Source organism: Petromyzon marinus, chromosome 29 (assembly GCF_048934315.1).
Source record: "Petromyzon marinus isolate PM22_M1 ecotype Great Lakes invasive population chromosome 29, UKy_Petmar_22M1.pri1.0, whole genome shotgun sequence".
Taxonomy (NCBI): domain Eukaryota; kingdom Metazoa; phylum Chordata; class Hyperoartia; order Petromyzontiformes; family Petromyzontidae; genus Petromyzon; species Petromyzon marinus.
In genome coordinates this window covers 11712463-11728374 of record NC_133695.1, presented here as the reverse complement: position 1 = coordinate 11728374, position 15912 = coordinate 11712463, and the positions used below count along the sequence as shown (strand labels likewise).

The 15912-nt window shown below is 47.3% G+C and overlaps 1 protein-coding gene across 1 annotated transcript in view; it reads right to left on the bottom strand.

Moving 5' to 3' along the window:
- Positions 1-147: 147 nt before the first annotated feature.
- The window catches only part of LOC116947159 (cyclin-dependent kinase-like 1), a 45580-nt gene continuing 29815 nt past the window's right edge, over positions 148-15912 (bottom strand). Inside the window, exons 5-10 of the mRNA XM_032962603.2 lie at positions 13967-14057; positions 10521-10721; positions 7333-7415; positions 5140-5196; positions 2508-2663; positions 148-1621 (exon numbers count right to left, since the gene is read on the bottom strand). Of these exons, the coding sequence (XP_032818494.2) occupies positions 1481-1621; positions 2508-2663; positions 5140-5196; positions 7333-7415; positions 10521-10721; positions 13967-14057 (729 nt within the window). The 3' untranslated portion in view covers positions 148-1480. The remainder of the gene's footprint in view (positions 1622-2507; positions 2664-5139; positions 5197-7332; positions 7416-10520; positions 10722-13966; positions 14058-15912) is intronic.

Sequence of the window (15912 nt, the reverse complement as noted above, 5' to 3'; positions counted from 1 at the left end):
AGACGGCCTTCTATTTGGCCTGGTCTCATCCGGGTGCAGACCAGAGAACGTCAAAAGGCGAACAGTACAAAGACGATGCCCGTGTGTGAGAGCATTGAGAGCTCTGGCTGAGCAGCTACATCACTGGGACATTTTTGTTTCGTGTATTTTGTTGTCCTTCCCCCCGGCACCTCCGATTAGCACGGTGCGAAATAAGTTCGACAATGTACATTGTCACTATCTCCAAATGAACGGTTGGTGCAGTCTTCGGGATAACCCCCTCCGGCCTCCCCCTTGCTGTCCGCGAGTCTTTTAGACAGGCCGGGTTGAGTCTTGTTTGAGGTCTTGGTTGTATCGGCAAGTCTCCGTCGGATGGCATTTGGAACGCCATGGTAAAGTTGATTGAAGTTCGATATCCGTTTGCTATTTTGCAAGCACATGTAGCCTCGTTAAATAATGATGTCACACTTAGTTTTCCTATGAATCCTATTTTTTTTTAAAGTGAAAATCGATGGAAAATCCTTCGGATGTGTGTGTATCAAGCGTAAGAGCGCCGTTGATCTTAGCTCTCGCGTAACTTAAGACTTCTCAAACCAACTCTGGTCTGAAGCCGACCTGAGCAGTTGTGAATGATTACATTATTTTAACTTTAAAGGATGTGTATATATATTCCTTTTGAGGCCAAAGTGTTATTGCCCAATATGTTGAGTTTTTGGGTTATAACGCAGCAGCACCAAATTGTTGAGAACACAAATACACACAATGTATTCATAGCCTATATGTTTAATTGCATGGGCGTACATAGTAAACGGTTGTAAGTAAAACCAAATGAATCAAAAATCAATAATATACAAAAGCGACACGGCCACTTCCTAGGTATCAACCCAAATGGGAGCACTTTTAGCTCAATGCGGAATGCCTCCGTTATAAAGCAGAATGCGCCCGTTATAACGCTTCAGTCTTTTAGAGACAAAGGCGGTGCTGTGGGTGGTTCGTATTCATCCCCGGCCGGCACTCGATTAATAAATGGATCACATCGCGAAGAATCGTTTCTATTGCTTATGGCTCTGAGCTGGCTACAAACCGAAATTCTCTCTGTTGTGGCACTGCATTTAACGTCAAAATATGCAACCTTTGAACTTTGAAAAAGGCCAGCTGCTCTGTGTGTGTGATTATTGTAACCATTGATTAGACTCAATTATAGATCACACTGCAGATGCTATATTCCTTTGGTTAGATAAAGTCTGATTTCAATCAGTAGCACATCGATACAATATTATAGTACGTACGTCATCTCGGCAATTTCAGAGCATAATTATAAAAATGCACATTCATACTTTCTAATTATTTTCTGATCATTGGTCATCCAAATAATGGGGAAATAATAATGCGGGACTTAAATCTCTGCGAATTACCATTGCTTCTTTGAATCAAATAGGGGGGCCGTTTGTTTATGGGGAGGTTTCCTCTCTTGGCAAATCATTATTTCGAACTTTTAAAGTTAACGCAGGCCACCAAAGTGACCGTCTCTGTAAGGCGCGCCGATGTTGGGAAGGTGGTTGTACTTGGAGCGGAAATATTTGCGGCTTTCTGGCACGGGTAAGACAGGATTGTTTCCCATCAGCTGCGGTAGAGGCTGTATCTGAAATGCAAATTAAAAAAAATCATTCAGAAAATGTTTTCTTTGTCAATGTTAAAAAACCCTTTTCACGTAAGATAATAAAATGTTGTTTGAAGGATCGATTTAAATGCACAATTTTTTTAAGGTGCTTTTTTTTGACATGGCGTGAATTCTGATTGGAAGTGCCATGTTAAAGACGCTGGATCAAATTCATGGCTTGGGGGATAAACACAAGTTGGGCAATTAGGTGGGGCTAAGGCCAGGGTGTGAAGATGATTCCTGGTCAGTCGTGAGACTCGGGGTCATGGATGTTGGGCCTCGGAGGAGAGGCAAGCGTTGTACTTGCTTGAATGAAAACATAGTTTTTGATAACAACATTATTGATCATTGCTCTGGCACGACATTGGCAATGGGTGGGTGGGGGGGATATGAGTGGAGGGGTGTTATGGTGGCAGATGCTCATGGGGAAATGTGAGTCCTTCGTGATGATTGCAATTAAGGGATAGGTAGCGGTCATACAAACCTTTACGTTGTAATTTTTTACATCGCTTGTATTTTGGCGTTTCACAATTCAAATAACACTCGCTGGAGCATCTTATTATTAAATCGCCACATCGACGTGCATGTTTTCGACGCCAACCTCTCAAACGCGTCACGTTAGCGACGTTTAGCGACAGCGAGATAGCACGGTAGCGCTGTGCGCGTGTCGCCGTGCGGCGCGGCTGCACTCGCTCCGATCGTGAGCGGGGCGGGGGGGGTGTACCGTTTGTTGTTGCAACCTTCTATCCCGCCCCCTACTGGACATCTGTTTAAAAAAAACAGCTTCATAGCTCATCGGATTCTACCTCCAAGTGTATATTATATGCGTGTGTGTTAAGGACAAGGAATGTTCTCAATTTGCGCTCACCGCGGGTCCCCGGCGTGTGACCCGGTCTCCCTTGTGGGTCCCTCGCTCCGCCTCGTCCCTGCCCCTGTCGGAGTCCTCACGGCAGCCGTCGAAGTACGCCTGCTCCAGCAGGCCCGCGGTCGTCAGCCGTGCCGCGGGGTCCATTTTCAAGCAGCTCTGTTGCAGGGTCAAGAAATGTTGCTTGGATCAAAAAAAAAATGTAGATAACAAAAAAAACTACGTGTTGCAGCATTTACTTATACGAATAGGGTTTTTTTTTACCCTTTCTGGCAATAAAACAGCCGTGTTATGATGTTAAAACACCAAACTGAAATCAGTTTCAAAGACAATGCATCATATACTACAAGAGCATGTTTTTTGTTTGCATGTTCACCACAAGTATATGTGGTTAATGCAGACAGGATTCCTTGCAAAAGATTTCAGTTTGGTGTTTTAGCATCTCAACACAGCTGTTTTATTGCCGGAAAGGGTCAACTATATTCTTATATTTTGATCCTGGCAAGGGAGGTCCCATGATACAGCATTTACTATTTGTTTATGCAAGAATGTCTCGCCACGGTCGCGAGAAGTTTCACTCTCACCTCGCCTACAGCGGCATAACTGGTGAAGCCAAGCTATTCGTGACTCTGATACGTGCATTGTGTCGTTCTCTGGTCTGACACTGGCGGTGAGACAAGGTCATGAAGAAGGCCGCTGTCTCTGGCGTCGGCCAATCAGTTTCAAAGACAATGCTTTATATAATTATATTACCAGAGCGAGTACCGTGTGTGGTTAATGCAGTAACTTGATGCCTTACAAAAAGGTTTCTATTTGCTGTTTGAACGTCTTCACACAACTGTTTCATTGCCAGAAAGGCAAACACCTATTATTAGTTTTCATACTTTTGTAGTGGCATAGCGCTGCCTGCTGGCGGAGAAATGGTAACTGCGGTGTACGGCAGTACTCACGCCGGCAGGCCACGGATAGACACGAGAGGGGGACATCGAGGGGATAGGTCACAGAAGGGGCCCATCGGGGAGCCCCGGGAACCTGCGAGTAGGTTCCAGAAGGAGGGCGTGGCCACGCTGGGAGTATAAGAGGGGCGGTGGGACCTCGTGGCTGTCGCTGGAAGTGGGATCCCCGTCGCGCTGTTCAAGATCGTCGTTACCATCTCGTCGCCATCGTCGCTGCCGCCTTCACTCGACATTGCGCTGCTGGACGGTGGTCGGCCGTCTCCGTCAGCGCCGTCGGTGTTCGACGGTTAGAGTTGTGTGTAGGTGAGCGACTGCAGAGTGTGCACCCACGTAGGGTGTGTTACACCGATGGTGCTCGTTAAATAACAGAAGTGCATCCAAGTCGTACTTTCTCCGAGTTAGTCACTACACTTTGATAATTGGCAAAAAAAAGGTTTAATAGATACTCTTTGGTTCTTTCGGTAAAGTCGTGTAGTTAGAAATAAAATAAAATCAAACGAAATAATTATTTTATTTTTCTACCTACGTGACTTTACCGAAAGAACCAAAAAGTATGGATTCCTGCAGTCACGAAAGCTTCAAATCAAGATTAATAGAGATAGAGAATGTGACATGCTGATGTACAGTAATCCCTTGCTTAACGTAGTATACGCGCTCCTGACATGTACCACGGTTAAGCGAGGAATTACAGATGCTGAATCACGTTTGCGACAAACAAATGGAGCCTGCAGCCAGAGAATGAGGGTACGCCGACACGTGCTGCATCGCTCCGCGTGCTGCATCACTGCTCGGCCGCACGGCTCAAGAAATTAGTTCGCTCAGAGAATGCGTTACAATGGGCACATTCCACATTATAACGGGCGCATTCGACGTTACAATGGGCGCATTCTGCATTGTAACGGGCGCATTCGACGTTACAATGGGCGCATTCTGCATTGTAACGGGCGCATTCGACGTTACAATGGGCGCATTCTGCATTGTAACGGGCGCATTCGACGTTACAATGGGCGCATTCTGCATTGTAACGGGCGCATTTGACGTTACAATGGGCGCATTCTGCATTGTAACGGGCGCATTCGACGTTACAATGGGCACATTCTGCATTGTAACGGGCGCATTTGACGTTACAATGGGCGCATTCTGCATTGTAACGGGCGCATTTGACGTTACAATGGGCGCATTCTGCATTGTAACGGGCGCATTCGACGTTACAATGGGCACATTCTGCATTGTAACGGGCGCATTTGACGTTACAATGGGCGCATTCTGCATTGTAACGGGCGCATTCGACGTTACAATGGGCGCATTCCACATTATAACGGGCGCCGGCACCATGGACGGAGTTTGCGGGTGAGGCACGGGGTGGGGTGGCAACGCCCAGCCCAAACATTGCGCTAAAAGTGTTCCCAAATATTAAAAAAGCGTGGTATCGCGAAAACGCGTCGATGAGGAATTACTGTAATGCTAAATGTAGAACGGCAATACATGTTCCAGTTTGCTACCTTAAAACTGATTCCTCTCAATGGAGCGCGCCACATTACAGGCACCACGTACTGCAACTCTGTCCCTGATCCCTTTTGCTGTCTCCTGATAACGCACACGATGCGCCGCTTACTATTGAACCCCTTGACCTTTGGAGGGTGTAATCAATTATGGAAAACAACCCCGTGCTGGCTGACCTTCATGAGGCTAAGACTGGGTGCAGAAATCCGTGGGAATCTCTCCTCAAGGGGCTCCTGCAACGGTAAGAACAAGAACACCCGGCGTGCAATTAAGTGTCTTCACTCGGCTCTTATTGCGCATCAACCTGCGGCGTTTGTAACAATGTCACAGCGTAGCCCAGCCCAGTGCTCTCGCAGCTCCGAAGATTCACTTTGCACACTTAAAATAGCTGTGCGTGCATCCAGTTACATTCGTGCCATGTCCTGTTATCCGTTTGGCGTATTAATAATAATAATCACTGTTCGACTTGTAGCGCGTCGCTTCCCGCAGAGCGTCCGCTCGCTCGGTCGCTCGCTCTCGTAGAGAGAGAACCGACGGCTCGGAGGCGCGAGGAGGAACCACGGACGAGCGGGGAGGCAGCAGCGGCCACGCGGTGATCCGGCACCATGGGCTCGGTTTACGTGTGGGGGCCACGGGGTGGCGGGGGCGGGGGGGCGGGCAACGTCCACCCCAAACTGGGCACGTTTCGTAATTTATGTTCAATATTTTACAATTAAGATAATACATTCATTATATTCGCTCACGATTCCTAATGTGAGTGACAAAGCGAACCCCTCCACACCACCCAAAATATAGCAGTCAAACTCTGCCTATGGCCGGCACCAACAAGTGCCCAAGCTCTGCGTTCCTCTGCATATGAAGGTGTTATTGGCCAATTAATGCGTGTTCACATGTGGGAGGAGCACCTGAAGAAAACCCAGGCGTGCGAGGGAGAAACGCTCTATCCCATCCACAGGTCCACAGCTTTGCTGTATCTTCTTTGGTTCTTTCGGTAAAGTCACGTAGAATGAGAATACAATAATAAATTGATAGCGGACCAGGGTACGGCCCCCCCTTGACGGCCACGGGAAGGGAGTTTGGCAACATTTCCGCAATCCACCAACCCTCGCCTCCAGTTTGATTCTAGGCGTGCGCCACCACCACCACCACTCCGAAATGGAATGTTTAAAATAATGCTTAAAATAAATGTTCCCATGAGCAATGGTTACGAAAGTTTAACTTCAATAGCGCAGATAACCTGCAGGCCAAAAACCTCGTATCGATTTTAATGGAACAGCAGCAGAGCAAATTGCAGTCGATTGCACCACAGCGAAAGGCTTCGGGCGACTGCTACCCATGTTTAGTTTGTTGTCCTTCCCGCGCACCTCCGATTAGCACGGTCGGCTACGTACGGTGCGAAAGAAGATCAACATACGTTGATGGACTCACACAGAGACCCATAGGCTCACCACACAGAGACCCATAGACTCGCACAGAGACCCTAGTCTCACACAGAGACCCATAGACTCGCACAGAGACCCTAGTCTCACACAGAGACCCATAGACTCGCACAGAGACCCTCGTCTCACACAGAGACCCATAGACTCACACAGAGACCCTAGTCTCACACAGAGACCCATAGACTCGCACAGAGACCCATAGACTCACACAGAGACCCATAGACTCACACAGAGACCCGAGTCTCACACAGAGACCCATAGACTCGCACAGAGACCCATAGACTCGCACAGAGACCCTAGTCTCACACAGAGACCCTAGTCTCACACAGAGACCCATAGACTCGCACAGAGACCCTAGTCTCACACAGAGACCCATAGACCCGCACAGAGACCCTAGTCTCACACAGAGACGCATCATTTGTTGTCCTTCCCCCGGACCTCCGGTTAGCACGGTTGGCTACGTACGGTGTGAAAGAAGTTCAACATACATGCATACAAACACATAGCCTGCCACAGCTCACAGTCTACACCACCACCAGTCAGACACGAGCATGAACCGGCCAGGCACAAGTCATGGACGTAGTACACATGCCATTCTCTCCGCCAGCCGTCATTCGCCTTAAAGGGTGGACTAAAATTAAATTTAAAGGGTTAAATGCATTTCTTCATTTCCATCAACTTGAACATTTGTCGAGCTATGCATGAAATAAGAGCCGTGATGGCACTGTTATGTCGGACCGATTGCGTGTGTGCGCGAAACGACGGACGTCGCCCCAGACAACGTGCGGCAACATCCAACACACACAGCGGAGAGCCACCGTGGCATGGAGCACCTGCATCGGCACCATGATGAACAATTCAGCTCCTTACATCACACTCAACAGTTAAGTAATCGCGTCGTCCATAAATAACCACAAAAGAGGGCCTCACCAATTTGACGGGTTCAGGGATGGAGACCCCGCTGAAAAACTGGTTCGACATGAAGACTTGCTTATGCCATGGTATGAGGTCTCCTAAACAACGGACGACATACGTTATATATTGAACACGTAGGCTTTCGCGAAAAGTGTTACTCGTGATAAAAGTTCCTTTGGGGTTAGATCACAGTCCCCGTAAAATTCGCCCGATGAGGCTGGTTGCTGTAATTAATAGCGAAATGTCAGTGCTGGAATTGTAAATGTCGTGGGTTTACTCTCCAACACACACCGGTGTGCTGAAGTAGTAACGAATTGCCACGCTTTGTGTACGTGACCAACCTTACTGATTGGCTGCCTCGGGTTGTGGTGGGTTAACGACACGATCTATATTCACGTGATCTCATCCAAAATAACTTTTATAAATGAAGACATTTTTCAAACAAACTTGTGTTCCATCATTCATATTTCATATCGCCGTATTTCATGGCATTTAAACACAAAGGAAAGCTCTGAGGTGCAATATATGTGTATTAGAAAAAATGAACCATGAAACATCTTATTGAGTCTCAAGACTCCTTTTCAGGGGGTCCTGTTAAGTTTCCCAGTCGGGAAGAAGACCAAAGGACATCTTCACATGTATGCAACACGTCAGTTCTTAATAACAGCAAAAACGTCGTGTACCCAATTGTTAAATGTGCGCGGACTGCTCTCCAGAAACAACACCGGTGGTACTGAAGCAGCGATGGCAACGCAATTGGCTGCGTTGGGTGGATGAGGCTTTACGGCGCACATTTGCCCAACGCGATCTGGCCCAGAAATCAATCATGGATCGTGATGTTGGTCACGGAAGCCTTCGCGTTGGTTAAGAGCAGGGGGCATGTTTCCGATGCGTTTCCAAATTGAGTAATTTACGTGTCGTTCAACATTTTTTTGACAACTTTTGACCATGACGGGGGCACACGATGGCCTACTCTTTGTTTAAAAACGTCGCGGGATCTCTCGACGTCCATTGTGAAGCGCCAAGGCACGTATTGGCATCGTTAAAACGCCCACAGCAATAAACTAAACATATTTTAAAAAAAATTGATTTAAAGCTTTCGTGACTGCAGGGATTCATATATTTTTAAAACTATTAACAATTTTTTTTTATTTTACCAGGTCAGGCCCACTACTATTCCAGAAGCTACCTGGCCACAAATGATAGCTCAACACAACGGCTTATCACGTGGGAATTTATAGCAGCAAAAGACTCTAAACGCGTGACGTTGATCCTAAATGTGGAGGGGAAACCCCGGAGGATCCGGAGAAAATTCCATGCGACCACGGGGAGAGAGACGCAAACTCCACATATACGGTAGAAGGGTCGAGATCGAACCCACGACCTACTGTAGACCTGTTGAGGTAGTTAAGATCATGCCACCATGGCGCCCTTAGTAATAACCAGGGTAGCTGCGGGCTTCCAACTGGGAACCGCTGGAGCAAGCAGAAAGCGAGCAGTAAGACACGCGACCGCTCAGCCATGTCACCGTCATACTTGTTTCTGATCAAGTGAGTAGCCGGCTTGGGTGGCTGGATAACGTAATGGTGAGGACAGTGGCTATGACGGTCATTCTCTCGCAATGTAGGAAATTACCAAAGTGCTTAAGAGTGGACCATGAAAATAAATAAACACTTTGACATAATTTGCGACTGGCAAAAAGGTCCCATAGATTTGTGGTAATTGATATATTTACCAGCGTTTTGACCTTCTATGCATTATTGTCGAAATAATTTAATCGTTGGATTTGTGACGCTCCATTTAGATTAGTATCATTGAACGTCGAACTGATCGCTTCTGAAAATGTTTAAGCTTCTTCCTGCTGTAAAGGCCATTAACCCTGACATGTACTTACGTCACACATAATATTTACAGGGTTCAATACCACTCCTCGTGGGTAAAGAGCATTTATATTCTCATATGTTGTTTCATTTACACTTATTCGTTACAGTAAATAAAAAGTTAAAGTCAAGCCACAGTACAGTTGCGGTGTGTTTAACCCAAACTGTGGAGCGTCTCGCAAACCGCTGTGTTCTGCGCTCTTTCAACAGAGGAACAGAACCTCCGCTTAGCACGGTTGGCTACGTCCGGCGCGAAAGAAGTTCAACAAACAAAACGACACAAACTCTCTCCTGAAGCCCTCCCGCGGCTAGCAGACCTCGACATTGGCATTTAGCTGGTGCACATATTACCGTGCGCAACTTCAGAGTCGCGTGTCCTTTAGGCTCCCTGATTGATGCACACGTGAGGAAGTACACCTGGCAGATTCTGCAGGACGCAAATTACTGCCACACGCGCAATGCAAGCACCATCGAACACGCGTAGCAGCCTCCCGCGGCCAATATCATGATTCATAATAGATTTTCGGGTCAGATTGCGCGAGTGCAACGTGTGTCGTATGCCCTCTTCCACCCGACACGGTCAATCGCAGATGAATCGCGAAACTACACACCGGCTCTCTCCTGGAATCCACTCGGCGTGGCCAGCAGCACCACGGCATCTTTAGAGCCACTTGTCGTGTTTAGTTTGTTCTCCTTACCCAACGCACCTCCGATTAGCGCTGTTGGTTACGTACGGTGCGAAAGAAGTTCACCAACATACACTACACAATACACTCCACTACTATGCATTACACTGCTATACATTATATACTACACTATGCCACCCACCACACGATACACTATACACTACACCACTATACACTACACCATTATACACTACACCACTATACACTACACCACTATACACTACACCACTATACACTTCACCACTATTCTAGATTGACAACTCATTTCTTTAGAACTGCTTGAGGTGTTTAGTTTGATGTCCTTCCACCGCACATCCTATTAGCGTGGTTGGCTACGTACGGTGCGAAGGAAGTTCCAACATACGTACACATATATACCATCACCACCATCACCACCTTCTCATCACCATCGCCACCTCATCATCAAGCCACTGGAGCGATGCACATTTAAATCTCCTGTGGGTTGAAAACTCATTTTCTTCAGAACTGCTTCCTGTTGCGTTTACTTTGTCGTCCTTCCGATGAGCGCGGTTGACTACGCGCGGCGGCGCTCGAAGAACGTCAAACGTGTCCGCACATCGAGCCCCCGAACCGCGTCGCCCGCCTCCGAATCACGAGCCGCGAGAGCGCAAATCACCCAGGGTCTTGGTGATGAGATGCAGCTGGTGCAGGTCCGAGTTGCCGGGCCACAGGGCGTTTCCGCACAGCATCTCGGCGAAGACGCACCCGGCGGCCCACACGTCGACGGCCGGGCCGTACTGCGTGTCCCCGACCAGCAGCTCCGGCGCGCGGTACCAGCGCGTGGCCACGTAGTCCGTGTAGCGGTCCTCCTGGCCCGCTGGGAAAGCACAGCGGGAGCACGCGCGGGGTTGGCACGGCCGGAGGGACTCGGTCGAGGCGCCGGTCGTGGGTTCCGCGCGTTGCAACGTGGCACGTTGGGAGACGCCGTTGTTTAGGCGCGCGAATGTACGCGTGTGCAGTGCCGGAGTTAAGCTAGTGCGGGGCCTGTGGCTTCTGTTATAAAGGGGCCCTAAATTAAAACAAAAAAACACGTAAATATTCAAACACAAAGTTTTAACTTGCATAGTAAAGTTATTTTATCATTTGCTATACAGTCAGATAATACGACAAATCCCTAACCTGAAACACCCGGTCGTTCATAAAAGTTGAAGGCGGTATAGTACTATAGTAATAGAGCAAGTGCAGTATCACTGAACCGGAAGTGGTAGCTTGAAAGCATTTAGCGCGGGGGCCTTGAAAGTGCGGGGCCCGTAGCTACTACTACATATGTAGGTACTTTTGCTACTAGGATCATCCGGTACTGCGTGTGTATGTTGGTCTTCTTTCGCACCGTACGTAGCCAACCGTGCTACATATCAACACCATCGTCAACCTGTTGAATGTTTCGCTCGCTCAGGTGTGTCATTCGTGCTGCGTTTAATCTGCATGTAACCTACCGTGGAACCCATTCGCGCTGCAGGCTATTAGGATTGCAGTATTTACAATTCCTCACGGTGCGACTCTGTTGTTTTTGTTCGCGTTTTTATTTAATTTGTTTTCGCTGTTGCCATTTTTGGTGGCGCAGGTCCACTCTTGCAAATGAGGCGCTGTCCTGGTCTCTTGTGTTCTCACAACTGGTGACACTTAAGCATGAATCGATGGCATGGCTTCGGAAAGCATGTCAATAGGACTATGCATTTTAGTCTAGAATGACAAAGGAGGCTTTTAACCCACGCAGGCCTCGTTTAACCCACTTTCATACGTACATTTACAATGCATACGTAATATACATATACATTGCAAATATATATGTTTAGCAGCTGATTATGTTGGTACATGGAGGTAACATCATCTCTCTATAAGACTGCATGTTCTGCATGATCCTGTATAATAATTCCAATTGTTAGGAACACAATTTCAGAACGCAAATATGCGCTCTGCTCACAGCCAGCTCAGGGTGCAGGTGATTCCTTAATTGCTGTACACTCCGATGTTGAAACATCTATTTCATTGCATTCAGGTTTGGTTGTCTGGATTGCTGCGATATCACCGGCGTAGCAATTGAAACTGGCAGTGGTTTTGCAGGTTGTCATTTGATGTCGTGCAGCAACAACACGTGCGCCGCTCACACCGACTCCGAGCGTCTGTCAATAAAGCAGCCGTGGAAAAGAAGTTTAATCAAAACTGTCTCAATGCTGCGTGGTGGTGCTGGTGGCTATGCACGTGGTCTGCAATCCAGCACTGCGGAGGTAGCAAGGGTTGGTGGATCGCACACATTTTGCGAAACTCGTTTCCTGTGGGCGTTTGGGTGTTATACCCTGGCTTGCCAGGAGGAGGCAGTACAGCGAAACTCTGGATTTCTACTGTTTCATCCGTACGGGATAGAGTGTTTCCCCTCGCACGCGTGGGGTTTCTCCAGGTGCTACGGTTTCTTCCCACGTGTAAACACTCAATAATTGGCCGATAACAGCTCAATATACGGTGGACCGCAGAGCTTGGCCAATTGATGGAGCTGGCTGCCTTTCCACTTGTCTGGTTATGAATATACAAGAGAAAGTAAATACTGTGCGGCATTTTACAAGTTGAAATTATTTCTTGTTGTTCGTGCAATTTGCCCAGATGGCGTAACTGCACATCCACAAAGACATAGGTTATGCCGTGACGATGTACGTCTTCGAGTCAACCTGTTCTCAGTACAATTCTATTTATTCGTAACTAGTGTACATCACCGTTAGACAACAGCCTACATCATGGGAGCTGTTCCTGAAATCCGTTCAAGTACGCTTGCCCATCCTTGCACGAGGTCAGTTGTTGTCAAAGTGTGGCCCCCGGTACCACCAGATGGCCCGCGGTGGCTGCGATGCAAACGCAGGTTGATGCGGACAATCGTGACAATGTTCATACCTTTTGTTTCGGACGTTAATTCATATTTTACTAATGATATTTAATTTTAAAATGAAGTTATGTAAACTACCCTGATTAAACTACCTAACCCTCACATCTAAATGCTCCCCCTGCAACCCAACCCCGCCTAAAAAAAACTTTAAAGCTGTGTAAAAAATAATAATATTTGTATGGTTAGGCAATATTAATGATTTATTATGACTGGTACAGAGAGATACGTCAATGCGTTTTGTCAGCAGGAGTGGGGGGGTTGGGTGGTGGCTTGCGGAAAAATTCGCATCGGCTGAGTAGCCCGTGGGTGAAAAGAAGTTTGAGAAACACCGCTCTAGGACGGATAATTTACCACCGTGCTGCGCTGGCAGGAAAATGCACAGTCAAACCGAATGTATTTGAGTTTTTGTCCGAACTGAAACGAAAGCCCGAGAATCCAGTTTGGTGGTGGGTGGGCAGCAACCCGGATTGAAACTCGGGACCTCGGCGGTGCCGGTTCAAAATTCCCGATTCCCGAGCCAGCAGGCGACCTCCTCCCACACGGACGTAGCGGGGACGGTCACGGACCGTTGTGTTTGTTGCACTCTGTGCTTTTCTGTTTTTTACGAGTGGCGTAAATTAAAATTCTGTAATGCGTTTAGCTTTGGCCGGGTGGGCCCTCTGGGTAGTGAAATCAGCTCACAGTCGGAAGTTCGGGGTTAATTCGGCCTATCACCTGTTTGAAGTGGTCTAAAATGAGTACCACTTTGTGGGAGGTGAAGGATGGTCACGCTGCACCCCAGATATGTCCCTGCGGTGAAGTTAAAAACCATCCGGCAGCTCTGCCACCACAGTGGTATTCCAGGACTGTTCTTGAAAGTCTATTTACAGTGAAATGTTCTCTCATAAAGATTCAAACTTTTGTGTGGAGTGTCCAGGACGCGTGTCGAAGTGTAAACGGTGTCGAAGTTCAACACCACGTATGCATGTTGAACTTCTTACGAAACGGTGCGAGAGAAGTTCAACATATATACGTGCGAATGTTCATTATTCAGTGTTTTTTTGCTCATACAGGTACACATTTAGAAGTACATTTTTGAGTGTTGACCTGTATACATAAGACGCATACAATTTCCAAAAACATTTCAATGGCGTTACTATTTTTGTTGATGAATATATGGGTGTCATTCTCACTTGACATATACTCACTCAGCAATCTGGCAAATCCAAAGTCACACAGCTTGACGACGCCGTGTTTAGTGATGAGAATGTTCTCCGGTTTCACGTCTCTGTGGATGCACTGGAGGAACAGGGTGCATCAACCATCACCGAAAGTCATCATGAAGTTACTGTACGCTGGGTTCAATAATTGAACAGGGTGCGTTCTCTCTCTGTATCGCGGCTTAAGGTGTTTGCGAGGTTTGCGTGCTGAGGTGCAGTGGAGTGCGGTATTTTCTTTGACTGCTTGAATCCGCTGGAACGTAGGCGACCAATATCACAGATCCTATGATTCGCGGGGCTATCCGCGATCTTGCTTCACGTATACACGGGGGGGTGGGGGGTGGGATAAATGTGGCATTGCAGGGCGAATGTGCAGGGCAACTCTTCTGGGTCACCAACACATTCGCGGACAACAAGGAAGACATTCTGCAAAGCAGGATGGGAAAATCCGCAGAAGATTGTGGATTATAATAGGAATAGAGGCGCGTATTATAGTCCTCCCGGACAGTACAGCTCCTGCGGATAGTAGAAGTCGCAGAATATAGGCTTGCGAATCAGATGAGTTCTACGGTGGAGCACAACGGTACAGCCTGAATTATCTTGGGTTAACATCGCGCACCATGGCCCATAAGCCCGAACGTGCCAGTGGTGATCATAGCCTCCATGTTGCTTGAGTAAATGCATTTCCCTTTTAACAGTGCATAACTTTCGTAACATTTGGGCGAAACGCAGCACTGTGAAAATTCGTCGTTAACGTTATTGTAAAATCTGATTCACGACAACAACAACAATAACAACAACAAAGCTTTCCGACTAGATTAAATGAGTTTGGTCTCACACATTGGGCGGGCTACTAAGAGGCTCTACGTGGGGTCAAAAACGCTTTTTTTTTGTTGGTGCTCAGAGAAGCGAGGTCATCCAGCCACGGTCATGAGCTCGAGGTGCAGATGAGAGGCACTTCCTCCTCCAGAAGCCCTCCTCCCATCTGCACCTGAACCTGACCCTCCTCCAGTGGCCTTGTTGCTATTGAGCACCGGGACAAAGAAGGCGTTTAACCCACGTCGGCCTCTTTTAACCCACTTGCATACATGCATTTACAGTGCATGAGTAGTATATGCATTGCAAATATATGTTTAGCAATTTATTATTTTAAATGCAGGTAACATCATCTGTCAATAAAACTGCTGTCTCTCAGCGTGTTCTGCGTAATCCTGTGTAATATTGTGTAATGGCGACAATAATTCCGATTGTTGGGAACACGATTTAAGAACGCAAATACGCGCACTGCTCACAGACAGCTCATGGTGCAGGTGACTCCTTAGGAGCAGCCTCAAAATGTGAGCGGATACATTTTTTATTTACAACTTTTTACCGCTTTTTATTTTTACGAAAGAGGACACGTTTCACCGGAAGATCGTAGCGTATTCCTGAAATTCAATTTGCAATCAGTTTAGTTTGTTTTCAATCGTTGGTTGCACCGTTAACATATCTTGCGTACGCAATCCCACCAAAGTGTGTCGCGTGTGTGTTTGTGCATCACGTGAACTGTCGGCAAGACCAACGATGTAACAACTCCGTGCCCTAACTTGTACCGGCAGTATTTGCACCGTTTTATCGTCTCGCTTTTAACTTACGCGTGCTAACCGCCAAGTTTACTCCGTCACGGCGGTCATCGTATTTCCTGCGGCAAACATCATAACTGGTCAAATGTATTTATAGCTTAACGCTCCACGCCTATACCTGGTCCACTACCCCGTCTTGTTAACGCCACTCAAACGGTTCACTGCAACACGACACAGGGGGGAGGAGGTGGTGGTAGGTCGTATGTTGACGTTGCCACAATGAAATCTAAGAACGTCAAAAAAAACAATGTGGAGGCACCAAGAGTAAGTTAAATAGCGTAAGAAAGGTTCGGCATGAATCAATTAAAGAAT